Here is a 14,170-nt window from a genome sequence, read left to right as displayed (position 1 = left end):
CTCATGATAGACTGTTATAGTATGCTCTGGTTCTTATGGACATTTCAATGAGATTTCAGTGATAAGCTAAAATGCCAAAGATACTGAAAGATAAAAATGTTCTACCATCTGTGCTGCTTAACTTAATTTTCAGTTTTTAGTTGAAAACAGTTATGTCAATTTTCAACTTTTTAAAGTAAAATCCTGAACCACATTTATTGAGTTATGATTTTATCATCATCTGCAAAATGTTGACTTACCATGGAGTCAGACCTAGGGCTCTGGAGCTGAAGGATGTAACCATTGTGTATTCTGTGAAAAATCAGAAAGTCCTTGGGGCTGGATCTTCACTGTAGATATAAAGAACTGTATGTGTATTGTTTGAAGCATAGTATCGTGCAAATATTTTTGGTGTCAAGCACTGATGTAAATTAGGCAAGGCTAAAATAAGTGAGGTTAATGCAGAATTAAATAAGCAAAGTAAATAAAAATTGTAACCTATTGTTACAAGTTTTATATCTTAGATATCTAAATATTAATAAAGTATTATTTTAGTATCTACTAAAATCTATAGCTTCTTAGCCAATTTCAAGCAAATGAGTTTACTTCTTTTTCTGTGATTATGTTTTCCATCTATAGAATGCAGATACACATATTTTCTTCAAAATGACATTTCTCAAAATATTTTTGAAGACTTGAGTTTTCAACTCATCATTTCTTCAGCATGACTTATTGCTATCTTGTGTAGTAATGACATAAATTTTTCATTATGTTGTCACAGCCAATGCCATTAACATGATCACTATTTTATACCTTTGCTTTTTATGCAGAGGTAACTACTATGAATGTGCATTACAATTTACATTTGCGATCTCAAAGCCTTGTATAAGAAAGTGGAGTGACGGTTCAGAACATTACTCTAACGTAAGGTAGATTATTAGGCTTATTTTATAGCTGGAAAACCAGGACCCAAAGATTGTCAAGATAAATCTAGCTGAGGTGAATCACCATCTTAACCAGTGTACGTTAGGCTGCATAGGTACCATATATCGGTACTGGGACTGAAACTGAGACCTCATGTCTCAGATAGAAGTACTAGGGCATACTTTCCTTTAGCGATACTAAAATGTACAGCCTGCAGATATTCATTTAATAATTTAAAGATTTTAATAAACAATAGCATTTGTTAAAGTGCTCCAGAATGGTTAAATGGATCTTTATTTTAGTTCATAGAATCATAGAATGGTTTGAGTTGGAAGGGACCTTAAAGACCATCTATTTCCACCCCCCTGCCATGGGCAGGGACACCTTCCGCTAGACCAGGTTGCTCAAAGCCCCATCCAACCTGGCCTTGGACACTGCCAGGGATGGGGCAGCCACAACCTCTCTGGGCAACCTGTTCCACTGCCTCACCACCCTCATGGTGAAGAACGTCTTCCTTACATCTCATCTAAATCTACCCTCTTGCAGTTTAAAGCCATTACCCCTGGTCCTACCACTACATGCCCTTGTAAAAAGTCCCTCTCCAGCTTTCTTGTAGGCCCCCTTTAGGTACTGGCAGGCTGCTATAAGGTCTCCTCCAGAGCCTTGTCTTCTCCAGGCTGAACAACCCCAACTCTCCCAGCCTGTCTTCACAGGAGAGGGGCTCCAGCCCCCTGATCGTCTTCGTGTCCCTCCTTTGGACCCGCCCCAACAGGTCCATGTCCTCCTTCTGCTGAGGTCCCCAGATCTGGACGCAGAACTGCAGGTGGGGTCTCACCAGAGCGGAGCAGAGGGGCAGAATCCCCTCCCTCGACCTGCTGCTCACACCGCTTTTGATGCAGCCCACGATACGGTCGGCTTTCTGGGCTGTGAGCGCACATTGCTGGGTCATATTGAGCTTCTCGTCAACCAACACCCCCAAGTCCTTCTCCGCAGGGCTGCTCTCAATCCATTCTCTGCCCAGCCTGTAGTTGTGCTTGGGATTGCCCCAACCCACATGCATTTTTTTGTGAACAGCTAAGATTCAGAGAGATTAATGCAGCTTCTCCATTATGGATTTAATATTTCAGTACTCACTTCTGGAGTATTTAGCATTTTTTCACTGTGCTGATTAAAATCTGTTGTAGATGATAATTATGCTGGTTTTATCATTCAAACACTCAAAATTGATTTTTAAATCTTTAAGTGGCTTGTACTAGACTTTTATTTCTCAAGGGGTTTAGAAGTCTGCTTATATTATGTCCTTTTGTCATGTTCTCTGTAAATGCTAAATCAATGCAAAATTAGCAGATTCCCAGTTCTAAAAAAAAAACCCACCCTTTTTTCATAGGAGGAAGAACTAAGGAAAAGTGGAGAAGCCAAATACGCGCACTTGAGTGATGAGCTTCACGTATTAATTGAAGTGTTTGCTCCACCTGGAGAGGCGTATTCTCGTATGAGTCATGCCTTGGAAGAAATAAAAAAATTCCTCGTTCCTGTAAGTGGCTTATAGCATTCTTCTGTGACTGGTTTTAGTTTTGCTGGATTGAATTTGTGCCTTCTTTAAGCACCTTTAGCTCAAGGAAAAAAAAAAAGTCCTGTTGAAGATTCACCTTTCATTCTTTCATCTCAGGGGATGCCAAACAGGCCATTAATTGTCACAGTTGATCCCCTGATGTATTTTCTAGATATTTCATTATTTCCATTTGTCATTGTTTTTTGCTTTCATTTCTTGGTTTTTGGAGGGAAGGGTGGATTACTTTTTTTTTTGGTTGCAGACATTCGTCATTAGTATTTGAGTACACTTTCAAGATTTTTGAATATTTAAGTCTGTAAAAAACATTTTTGTATATTTAATGATATATACAAATATCTTGTTAATGGAAGTAATGAATTTCTTGTGGAGCAAAGAGCATGAGCAAAACATTCCTCAGACATTTCTGTTCAGACAGCTTGTCATGACTCAGACCACAGTTTAGCAATCCTCCATCAGCTAGGAGAGCTCAGAAACTTATTCTAAAGCTGGGAACCTTTTCAGTTCGATTTATTTTAAATATATCACTTTCTGAAATATTTACCTTTTTGTTTATTGATTTTCTATCAAACTCTGAAATTTATTTTCTTCACATTTATACAGTATTCCATGATATTTTCATACTTAAAATTTGTCCTAGAATTTAAGCATATGCATGCTAAAAGCTAAGTGAAGGTTGCTTTGTGTAGTACTAGAATTATGTGAGTTATCGTCTGAGGTCTATCCTGAGACTATTTAGGACTCTAAAAATGTTCAGAATTTGCATTCCTCAAAGAAAAATATAATGGGAGCTTGTTTTTATTTGTGATTAAAAAAATTAAGTGCAATAACTGTTCACATCTCTCGATAATAATGGAAGGATTCAATGAAAGCCTTTTTATTATGAGTAATATGAAGCCAAGATTAGAGATGTTCAGGTGAGGCATGCACGTATTTGCACGGCACAACTTAAACGCTTTATTTGGTGGTGGCTTCTTGGTGGGGGGAAAGGAGAATACATTACAAGAACAGTATTTAAGTACAGTATTGAAAATGTTCAAATATTTTAGAGTAACTAAACTTTTTTTAAGATAACAAAATAAGTAACTTAAAATTGTTACAAATAAACAGCTGGATATTTGTTTTAAATCATAAAGTTTGTTGGCACCAAGTGGGTGCCCATAAATGAGCTATATTTTAACAAGTTGACTCTATCTTTCTGATTCTCCTTTTCCATCGCCTTATTATGCTTCCAGTTTGGGAACACTGGTAATAAAATACCACTTCAAATTCTGGGAAATAACCATAAGACAAGAAAGCATTTTTTTCATGATTTCTTACTCTGTGTTGAATATATAATACCAGGGTCAAATTAGGTCAGTGTTGTAATACTGGCAACCTAAGATGGAATGACAATTTGGCTGCAAGTTAATGGTGAAGATCTGCCAAGCCATAACACTGGAAGAAAATTTATAGTTAAGTAACACGTTCCTGAAAAGTCTGGAGTGTTGTAGCTAAAAATGGTAACAAGGCCAATTACAAAGATTGCCAGTCTCTGTCCTTTGGATAACCCTATTTCTAGTTGTTCATGACTTTGCCAAACTTTAATATGTTTCTGTAAGAGGTTCCTGTTTAAAGTTGTCTTTGTATGTCCTCTTCATTCTGGAAGAGAGCTCCTGTATAGCACGACGCAGTGATGATGGTACCCGTTCCTATGACCCCCTGGATTTTTAAAATCCATTATGTATTCTGTCCAACCTGAGGAAATCTGTTCTGGGTGAATAAGGGAGAGAGAGCAGTGTGTGATGAGACTGGTGTTAAAATTTGTGGCATGTTGCTATTGTAAATATTCAGCATCTGCCCAAGCATGTATTTTGTGTGACACATTATTTATTGTTAAGGATTATACGTGTTTTCCAGCACAAGTATAATAGCTACACTGGAGGAGATGTAAAAACAGGTTCTTTGCTACAAAATTTTGAACTTGGTTGTCAGCGGCAATAATCACTCCAAACAAGTAACAATTGTACTTTATGACTTGTGTGTTAGTTTTATCCCCTCTGCTTTGTTTCAGATTTACAACAATTTACAAAGCAATTATTAACTGGCTGGTTACAACATGTGTCAAGGGGTTTACACTCAAAAAGCTTCCACTAGATAATTTCCTTTTTGTTCCTTATTTACAGCATCTCTTGGATTTGTTTTATGATGTTTTGCTGTTTATAAGACCTAATTTATTGCAGTAGTGAATACTAGAATTGCATGACAGGGGTGAAAGCAGTAGAACCTAACAGTTTTATTTATGCCAAATCAAGGATGTAATAAACTATTCAAATGAGTTTTCAACATTGCTTATAAATTTTGTGAAGTTTAAGTGAAATATTCCCCTCAGAAATTACACTGATTGTGTCAGTAAGATGGAATAATGTTTTTATACTTAATCTGTAAGTTTTAATGAGACTGAATTTTAAAATAAGTGCCTAGAAAATGTAATAATAGAAAAAGAGAAAAGTGTGGAATAGGACTGAGGAAAAAAAAAGAACATTTATTAACTGAAGCAAAGTTTTAATGAACAAGTACTTTTGATTTAAATTTGATCACTTCATTTTCACCTTAGACCTTGTCCAAGAATAGTATCAAAATTTTTACTAGTGAAGATCTCACCTCCAAGTGAGAGGTAGAAGCTAAGTACCGCTGTCGGCACTGGCTGTTCCACATGTTAACACGTTTCAAAGCTGCAGGCAGCTCGGCCTCAGGTGCTGCCTTGGGATCCCTCCAACAGGCATTTCAGGGAATGGTTGAGCCCCCAGCATCTGCAGCCTTCAGTAGATCACCCACTGCCTGACAGGCTTTTACAGCCAAGCGGCTTCATTTACTCTCTGCTGCTGCCGTTTTGCAAACGGCTTGAGTTCTGGGGGGGAGCTGCCGTCGGGGTGTTGCTAACTGCTGGGTAAGATTTACTTTGCAGCTGACTTTGCTAGATCTTTTGTGAGTTTTATCCAAAACTTTGGCTTTTGCCGGAGGGGTCTTGTATTCAGTTACTATCTAGATAGTGTGCTCTGTTTTATTTTGATGTTTACTCTCAATATGAAAATTTGAATATAATCGAAATATGACAGATCAAAAGACCAACGGTTAAGTAAATAGGATTAATACCTTGGAGTTTCGAAACACCGAACTGCCTGCTCCACCGATTTTTTGGCAACCAAATGAAAACCAAGATGTGTTCCCCCAAGTCAAGTGTTTAGGGTAAAGATCAAATTTGGAACTGATGTTAAGATAATGTAAGTTATCCAGTATTAGCTATGTGGAAAGTACGAACAGTAGGGATGCTTAGAAGGAGGACATCTGTGGCCGACACAGATTTTGATAAAATCCATCGGTATCTGACTGCCAAGTACTTCTGACCCCAGACTGCCAGGGACCTAGGACTGGGTGAGGAACCTAAGGCTGATGTTATGTCTCAGTGCCTCAGAATGGGATGCAGGGTCAGTGAACTAGAAGGGGAGATGTTTAAAATGGCCAATATTGGGGGGAAATAGGTTAGAAGCTTTTCAAGCTCTTCTGATTTTAAAAGGTTCATAGCTATTAAATGCCGTGCAGCTTTCTTCACTATTAACAAGCAATGAAATGCTCCATTATTCTTATCAGATACGACTGTATCATTCTGATTTACATCCAAACATACAAATATATTTTCTGAACAAGCTATTATTTCCTTACAGTAAGGGGCTATAGCATCTTTAGGAGTTCTGTGCTTCCTAACACATGCAAAATCTTTTTCTGATAACCGTTTTATCCCTTTAAGCAGAGCATTTTTATTTGACTTGGTTAGCATCCCTTGGGACGAGGAGGGAAGCAGATACTGATCATTCATTTCACGTGTGAGTGCTCTGTAATAGGGAGCTATTATGTAGAGGGCAGGTTGCAGCTGCAGTGACACGACCACTTTAAAAAGAGTGTTTACAACCGTGCAGTCAGATGATCAGAGATTGAACCAATTACCACTTTAAGAGCTGCTGTTCAACTTATTTGCATACATTTTCCTAGCCACTTATATCCGATTTAAATTGAGGCATATTGGCACCACTCAAGGGCTGGGAATAAACACATGGTCATTTAAAGCAGTCCAGTTGATGGACAATCGCTCGTTATCATCTGCCTGTATACCTCTGTTTTCTGAGGGTGCTGATCAGATCAGATCAGATTCCTTTATTAGGAATTAGCATGATGAGGCAGCAGGTGAATGAAAGTTTTTATGTTGTTGCTGTGAATTCAGGCTACAGTGACTTCCAGACTTTCTTGTAGATGCCTAAATCTCTTAGTGAGTAGTTAACTTAAATCCTTTTATCTCCCCTTGCTCCATACCATTGATTAAAATAATTTTCTTACAAGTCATTTAAGAATAAGTGTTCTCACTGATCCAGCTTCCAGCATCAGCTCTTCAGTCTTCCTAAATAAAGATGGAAAATTAGTGAGGAAAAAGAGCCTTTCAGTGAAATAAAAATTTACTAATTTCATACTGGAGGTTATTCTTACCAGAAGTATGTATGAAAAAATTCAGATCTGGGGGGAATTGAAAACAAACTTCAATAGCAGTTTGTTTCAGTGGGAATCATTAATAATCTTAAAGTTGAGTTTAATCCCTTGAAGGTCTTTCTCTAGCTAATGCTTCAGAAGAAATTGTTTTACTTCAAACATACATTTACTCTCTATATAGTAACTCATACATACTACAGACCAAAGTTACTAATGATCTGTTATGACATGTTGTGCTGGCTGTATTGTCCTATATACAGTACACAGTAAAAATTTCTTGGCAAAACACAGTTTTGACTGGTTCGTAACAAGTTCATGTAGGTATATGACATATATTTTGCACATTTTTTATTAGCCATCTGAATTTCTTCTGTGCTACAGTATAACATGAAATCTCTGTTTACATACCATTTAACACATATAAATATGTTCAAACACAAGTGTACTCAAGAGAGTTATCATAACTTGTGGACAGTGGTTCTTGACTTTTTACAGACTCTGGTGTTTTTCTTAACCATTATGTTGGCCGGTTGAGCAGCAGAACTTGCATAGTTTGAATCACTCACTTTAAGTGTGATGAAAATAACCCTAAAGCTATCCCTCAAAGTGGAGGTTTGGGGGTGGAGACATACACCAAAACGGCCTTTTTAATTGAAAATTAAACTCCAGTACTTCTCAACTGACTGAATTGTTACGTTCTTAGTGATATAGACTACTGGTTCTTTCTGCTCTGAAACTATAAATTGGATAGCAACACAAAGAGCACGTAATTCCTCAAGTGTCTAAATTTGCGTCGTGACGAGTGGGTCGCCTGTGGCCTGCCAGACCAATGAGGACCTTTTTCTAGGCTTCACTCCCCAGCTGCCTCAAGGTGGTATAGCTACTTCACAGCCTCACCTGTGCTTTACGGGTTGATACTCCCACTCTGAGGGGTTTAAGACCATTTTAGATATGCCAGAGACATATTTAGTCTGTGAAACCAATCCCTTGGTTATCTCTCTGTGACACACAAAGGAATCAATATAAAAGGCACAGCCTTATTGCCAGAGCCAGCCCTTTGTTTTGCCTTTCAGATTATCCGGAGTCATTAACCTGATCAGGCATTTTACACTGACGATTAATCTGAGCATACTATTGAGTCATGGCTGTAGTTTAAAGAAATATTTACAACTTGCTTGGTGAGTCTGTATTCATCAGCAATTTTATAGGCTTGTCTTGCTGCTTCCTCTTGCTAGGATGTAAGTTTTTCACCAGTGGCAGATGAGAAGCAGTTATTTGGGCGTAGGTGATAAAATTCACGCAGAGAAATTTGAATTCTATGATATTGCTCCTGGTTTCTTAATAGCAGGTCTGTAATATGTAGCAAGAAGTTGGCTGTGGTATTGCACATTAGACTGTACAAACGCCTGCGCCTCAGAGGGACCACCAGACCCTCCTACACATCTGGCATTTCATTTAAGAGCTCTGTGTGTGTGAGTACCAATTTGGCCAATCATGCCATCAATAAAGGTTGGGTATTTGACCCGGTGAAGAGGCTGCAACTTCATGGCCTGAAAACAAAATTCCATGTGGTTCTATATAAAAGCAGGCATGAAAATTGTATCTAAAATAATTGGTTTTCATGCAAAGAATTACTTTGTAATGATAAAAAAAAAAAGATGTGTGAGATGTTGTTATGTGTTTCCATCATATATATTAGTCCTTTTTTTTTCAGCCATCAATATGAGGAAAGAAAAGGACAATATTGGGATTATAAACGTAAGACTGAAAGCAAGGAGATAAGAGTTATTTATTTTGGCTCTTTTAAGGAATTGGTTTGTGGCTTAGCCAGGTTACTTTATCTCTCTTTCACTTATTTCAGCAAACTGACAATGGGATTTTTGAGGTTTAATTCATTCGTGGAGGTAGACTCAAATAAAAGATGTCTTTTCCTGCCTTAATTCAAATTGAAAAGCATACTGCAAATAATACCCAGGCAGTGAGTTGGGGTTTGGACTTTGTTTTGGGTTTTTGTTTCTTTGCTTGTTTTCCAAAAAAAGGGGAAGAGAGAAGGTTTTGGTGGCATTTTTAAACTTTATATGTATTTCTTTTTAATGTAGCGAAGATCGGCGTAGCCAGTTGTGAGGATGACGAGTTATGCTCACTTAGGAAAGCATAAAAGAAAAAGCACAAATACAGAGTAATCTTCCTCTGTTGTGTTCTTTCAGCTCCCAGCAGTCAAAAATTGAATCTTTTCAAGGTTGTATCCAGACCATCATGCATTATACCCTGCAGTAGACCTTTCTTCTCTTCCCTGAGCTTGTCAAATGCTTTGTTGAACCTTAGTTAAGTTTTTGGCCTCAGAAAAACATAAGGTGGCAATGAGTTTGACAGTTCAATTATGCACTGTGCATAGAAACAAAAAAAACTCAAAAGCCCACTTCCTCTTGTTTTAAAGCCACTGCTTAACACTTTATGAGTGCCCTCATCTCCATGCATGGTTAAAAGCAATGAATAATCGTAACACCAATCCTCACTTGTACATTGCTCTGGATTTGTTTCTTTTCTGAGCCCCCCATCTTCTCTTCTACAGAAGTGGAGGTAGCTCTGATTATCCCTGTGACATACCTCTGACTATCCTTTCCACGTCTTTCTGTGTCTTCCTTAGCTTACACATTTTTTGTTGTTGTTGGGATGGGATGGCCAGGACGACACACAGTAGCTTCATCTTGACAGTCAAGAAGCAGCACGCTAATGAAATGGGTCTTGTGTTATTTTATGGTTTAGTGTCAGGTTTTTTTCTACTACTGTCCACCATTCTTCCCGCTTGCACTGATTTGATGTTTTCCGAATGGCATTTGTCAAAAATCCAGGTCATCTTTCTTGAATGATAATATAGCTAGTTTACAGCTATTTACTTTCAGTATTTTAATGTTTATCAGTACTTAAGTTTAATTATTTTCATGTGAATTATTTTGCATTTGTTAGCACTCCATTTTTTTTCTGCCAGTTTTCTTTCTAATGGAGTATAATGAGATCTTTCAGCAATTCTTTGCAGTAACCTTGAGATTTTTATTGCCCTGAATAACTTTAAATGAAATACTGTCAATTCACTATTCAATTTTTTTATATAATTTATAAATATGATGAGCAAAACAGATTTTTTTAATCAATCAATAAACTCTTCCCCTAGAAAACAGAATATTATAAAAACAGCCCAGCTATCCTTAATATTCTCTCTGCTGTAACCAAAGAGAGAATTGCTAATCAACAAGGTGCTCTCTCTTACCCTTTGACAACTTTTGGTGTGGCTGATGAGAGTTTTGATCTCCATCCCTGGAGATCTTTAAAAATGGATGTCTCATTTGCTCTGTGCCATGCAGAAGCAACCAACCTGTGCAGAATTTATCTGTATGAAGGATAAAGGTACATTTATCCACAGAATAGACTTCTACAAGACCAGTGACAACAGCCTGAATACATTCAGTATGTGCATTGACTACAAAGGGAAACCATTGGTGACTTAAGATTAAACCAAAAGGAAACTCTCATAGGGACATAAGCCTGTTTATAAAAGAAAGTCTATATGAAGCATAACCTTTCTGAAGAGTCATATGATGGCACTAGAGCCTAGTGATCAGTTTTGTTCAGAGTTGACTGGAGACCTTATGGAGAAAGAGGAGGTGGGCAGTCTGGTACCCAAAGCTGTAAGTGGGAGTCAGCTGGGAACGATGGGACAGAATCTCACTAGTGAATAGAGGCAGGAGGTTGTTCAGAGAGGAAGGCTGAGGATGGATGCAGAAGTCAACAAAAGCATGCTCAAGAGGAAATATCTCATATTTCCCATTTAAAGGACTTGAGTACAATTACTATCTACCTACTTGCTTGCCATTGTCTCTCAGCTGTTTGAAAACTCTTTGATGCAGGCAGTTTATTTTTACACTTCTTACTAACTAAACACGGAAAAAAAATGGATCTGCTTTAGACATGCTAGAACAAGATTTGTGTCTGTTGGACACTAATTCAACTTCAGCATAATTTTCATGGCTGCATGACTTGTGAATGACCCAGTGAGGAACACCTCGATTACAGCACTCTTGAAAATCAGAGGGTTTAGGGCCAGACTGGAGGAAGTGAGAAATTTTTAGAAGCAGACAGTGTGACAAGCTGAGCAGGATCTGTGGCTATTTCTGATTAAGGTAGATACTTCCATTTCTATTTATAATGGATACTTACCACAGAGTTAGCCTGAGCAGGACAGTACAAGAAGGAACTGAAAACAATGGAAAGTCCTTATTTTTCAGAATTTTCCTTTTGGTTGTTTCTTCACTTTTCTAAACTGTGTTAAAATTCAAAAGTAAGATATTGAACAGTAGTTGACCCTGGGATCTTAATTAGGCTCTAAGATTAGGGTTAAATGAATAGACATATACTGTCCAAGAATAGTCAGTGGGACAACTGGCAGGGAGTCACAGGCAGGTGACTTTTTCCAACCAGTGAGGGCTTCAAAAGGTCATGGAGAACTTTGCAGAGAAAAAAAAAAAGCACTTTTAAAGTGACAATTAATAGCTGTTCATTGTTTTCATTATTTGCTTTACATCATTGTTACTTTTGAGGAAGGGCATAAATAATGCTTTGTTCTAAAGACACTAGTTCTGAGCTGTTTTAATCTAGTCACAAGTCCCTAGTCTGTAGGATTTCCTTAGGTGCCAAACACACATGGGCCACTGAGTTAAAACAGATGGGGAAAAGCAATCGAGGTGTATAATAACAGTAATTACAGCAGGTTCAGGAAACCACAGCTGTTTCTCAGAGGGACTAAGAAAATCCCCTCAGTGTCAAAAAGAGCATTTGCATAGGTAACATGGTGCTAAGTTACACAATAAACAGCTATAATCTCTGTCCAGTCATTGTCCTTAAACTGATCAGTTAAAAATTGGTGAAACGAACGAATGCTAATGTAAACAAAGATTTTCCTCTGATTTTGATTGAGATTTCTTTTCGGCCTGTAAACACATCAGAAAGACAGATTGAGCCTTGGATATTGGCTGGTCTACACTTTTCTGTGTATCTTGCTTTGAAAAGCACTTCATAGATTTATATCGGTCTGTAAAACGAACTGCATCCAGGGTAGGAGCTTGCATACCAAACTGAAAGCAGGTGCAGTTAAAGACAGAGGTAATATAAAGCTCTGAAAAATATTTGTGCAATGGGAATCCTGACAGTCTGCTTCACTACCGCATTTTCAATGTGGTACAGTGGGTGATTCATGTCATAAAATGGTATGAGTCCCTGATATGCTATTGCATACCTGCATGAGAATGGGTTTTTACCATCTCCATCTGTCTCCCAAACAGTGTGAATATGTTGCAGTATGTTTAAAGGGATCTCTGTTTTAACTTGGTTAATCAGTCTTTACTCAGGGCTCAACTTTTTGCATGGTCAGAGATCCTATCTTCTGCTGGAATGCAAAAGCCCATTTTGTTTTGTAGTGCAATCACGTATTGCAATATCACTTAAAAAAATAATTTCTCCTGTGTCACATTTCAAACTAAACAGCTGTCTGAGTCATATCCTTATTATTAAAATGGCAAACAAACAAAATCTGAATGTATTTCATTTTCTGCCAAACCCTAGCCTGTTTTTATGTAAATTACTCTATCCAGGAGCCATAGTCAAAGGCTATTCATACAGTATATCAATTAAATCTTGACTTGTACTTCAGCCCTTTAATCAGTTCTGTGCTAGAAGTGATTTTATGTAGTTTAAGGCCAGAGGGAACAGAGACTCTACATTGAGTTTGTGTATATTATTATATATTATTATACCTTATGTATTGTGTTTGGTATAATGATATATATTGCTATACTTATTAGAAAGCGTATTACTATAATATTGTGTAGCCTATTATTATATAATGTTAGGCTGCTAAATTTCATCCAGCTCCCCTCATACCGAGACCCCCAGTTTTAGTTGTGCATCCTGCTCTGCAGGACAAGTGCTCTGCTACTGCCTGGCACCTGCTGCAGGTGAGGAAGGCAGCCTGAATGCGCAGCTCAGGACTTTTATTTATGGACAAATGAATCATTCCAACCAGTCTGATCAGAGACCAAGAATCAGGAAGGGAGGGAGAAGCCCTTTTTGATACTAAACCTGGCAGTTTTCCTTCTGTGTACATGAGTAAAGCATTATGCGGTGCACCTGAGAGGTTCTCTCTACTGGCATAAACCGACTGGTGTCCTGTCTCAAAGGGTGGCAGGTTTCTTGTGGCTCACAAATATTTCTGGGGAAAATAGGTATAAAGATATGAAAGAATGCATCTGCCTGGTATTCTTGACTCTTCTGAGAGACTTATGCACATCTTCTTTAGACATTTATTGATTGTGATGGGAATAATCTAGGCAGTTCTCTGTTCCCAGAACTTGTGAAGAGAAAATCAAGGGAGAATTTATAGATTCACGGTTTCTGAAAACAGGAAGTACAACTATTCCCTTCGAGTCCCAGTCCATATGGTTTGGTAGAATTTCTTCTAAATGGAGTACTAAATACATGTTTCAGAAAAATATCAAATCTCACTTCAAGTGCTCCAGATGATCTGGCATTCATCATCTTCCTTCTAAGCTCTAGTTACCCTTACTGGTAGGAAACTGTGTCTGTTTTCAAGGTTGGAGGGTTTTGCCCCTAAATTCAGTTTCCAGTCAGTAGTTCTGTGTCTTTTCCCCATTAAAAGCACCTCTTCCTCTTTCCAGCTGTTGGTTGTCCCTTTTGGTCTTCAGAGAGAGAGGGTGTCAAAGAAATCAGATGTTTCCTCAGACCAGTTCTTCAGTAGACAGCATGTTGCTGGTAAGCCTCATTTCATAAGACTTTTTTTTTTTTTCTGTTTGACTGCTCTCTCATGTCAACTCTTGAATCCTGACCCTGTAGTCAGAATAACCACGTAGATTTGTGATATTAATTCAGCATTCACATTTTTACCACCCACTAGTTTACAGAGCAGTACCAAAAAAGATTTCATATAATTGTCCAAATAGTTAGCAAGGCTATTTAATAGTGTTGAGCCAGGAAGCGATTTCTGAGGACATTGCTCTGCATTTTGATTTCTTTCAAATAATAATAATAATAATAATTTAAAAATAACAATACCGTAATACAAGTTTGCAAATCATGCAGTGTAATCCCTGCTAATTCCATCTCAGTTTT

The 14,170-nt window shown here is 37.8% G+C and overlaps 1 protein-coding gene across 1 annotated transcript in view; it reads left to right on the top strand.

The window, feature by feature from the left end:
• The window catches only part of KHDRBS2 (KH RNA binding domain containing, signal transduction associated 2), a 273,194-nt gene that overhangs the window by 93,135 nt on the left and 165,889 nt on the right, over positions 1–14,170 (top strand). Inside the window, exon 3 of the mRNA XM_075047019.1 lies at positions 2,291–2,437. Within this exon, the coding sequence (XP_074903120.1) occupies positions 2,291–2,437 (147 nt within the window). The remainder of the gene's footprint in view (positions 1–2,290; positions 2,438–14,170) is intronic.

Source organism: Buteo buteo, chromosome 15, assembly GCF_964188355.1.
Source record: "Buteo buteo chromosome 15, bButBut1.hap1.1, whole genome shotgun sequence".
NCBI lineage: Eukaryota > Metazoa > Chordata > Aves > Accipitriformes > Accipitridae > Buteo > Buteo buteo.
The sequence above is the reverse complement of the archived record's forward strand: the minus strand, read 5'-3'. Positions and strand labels throughout refer to the sequence as shown.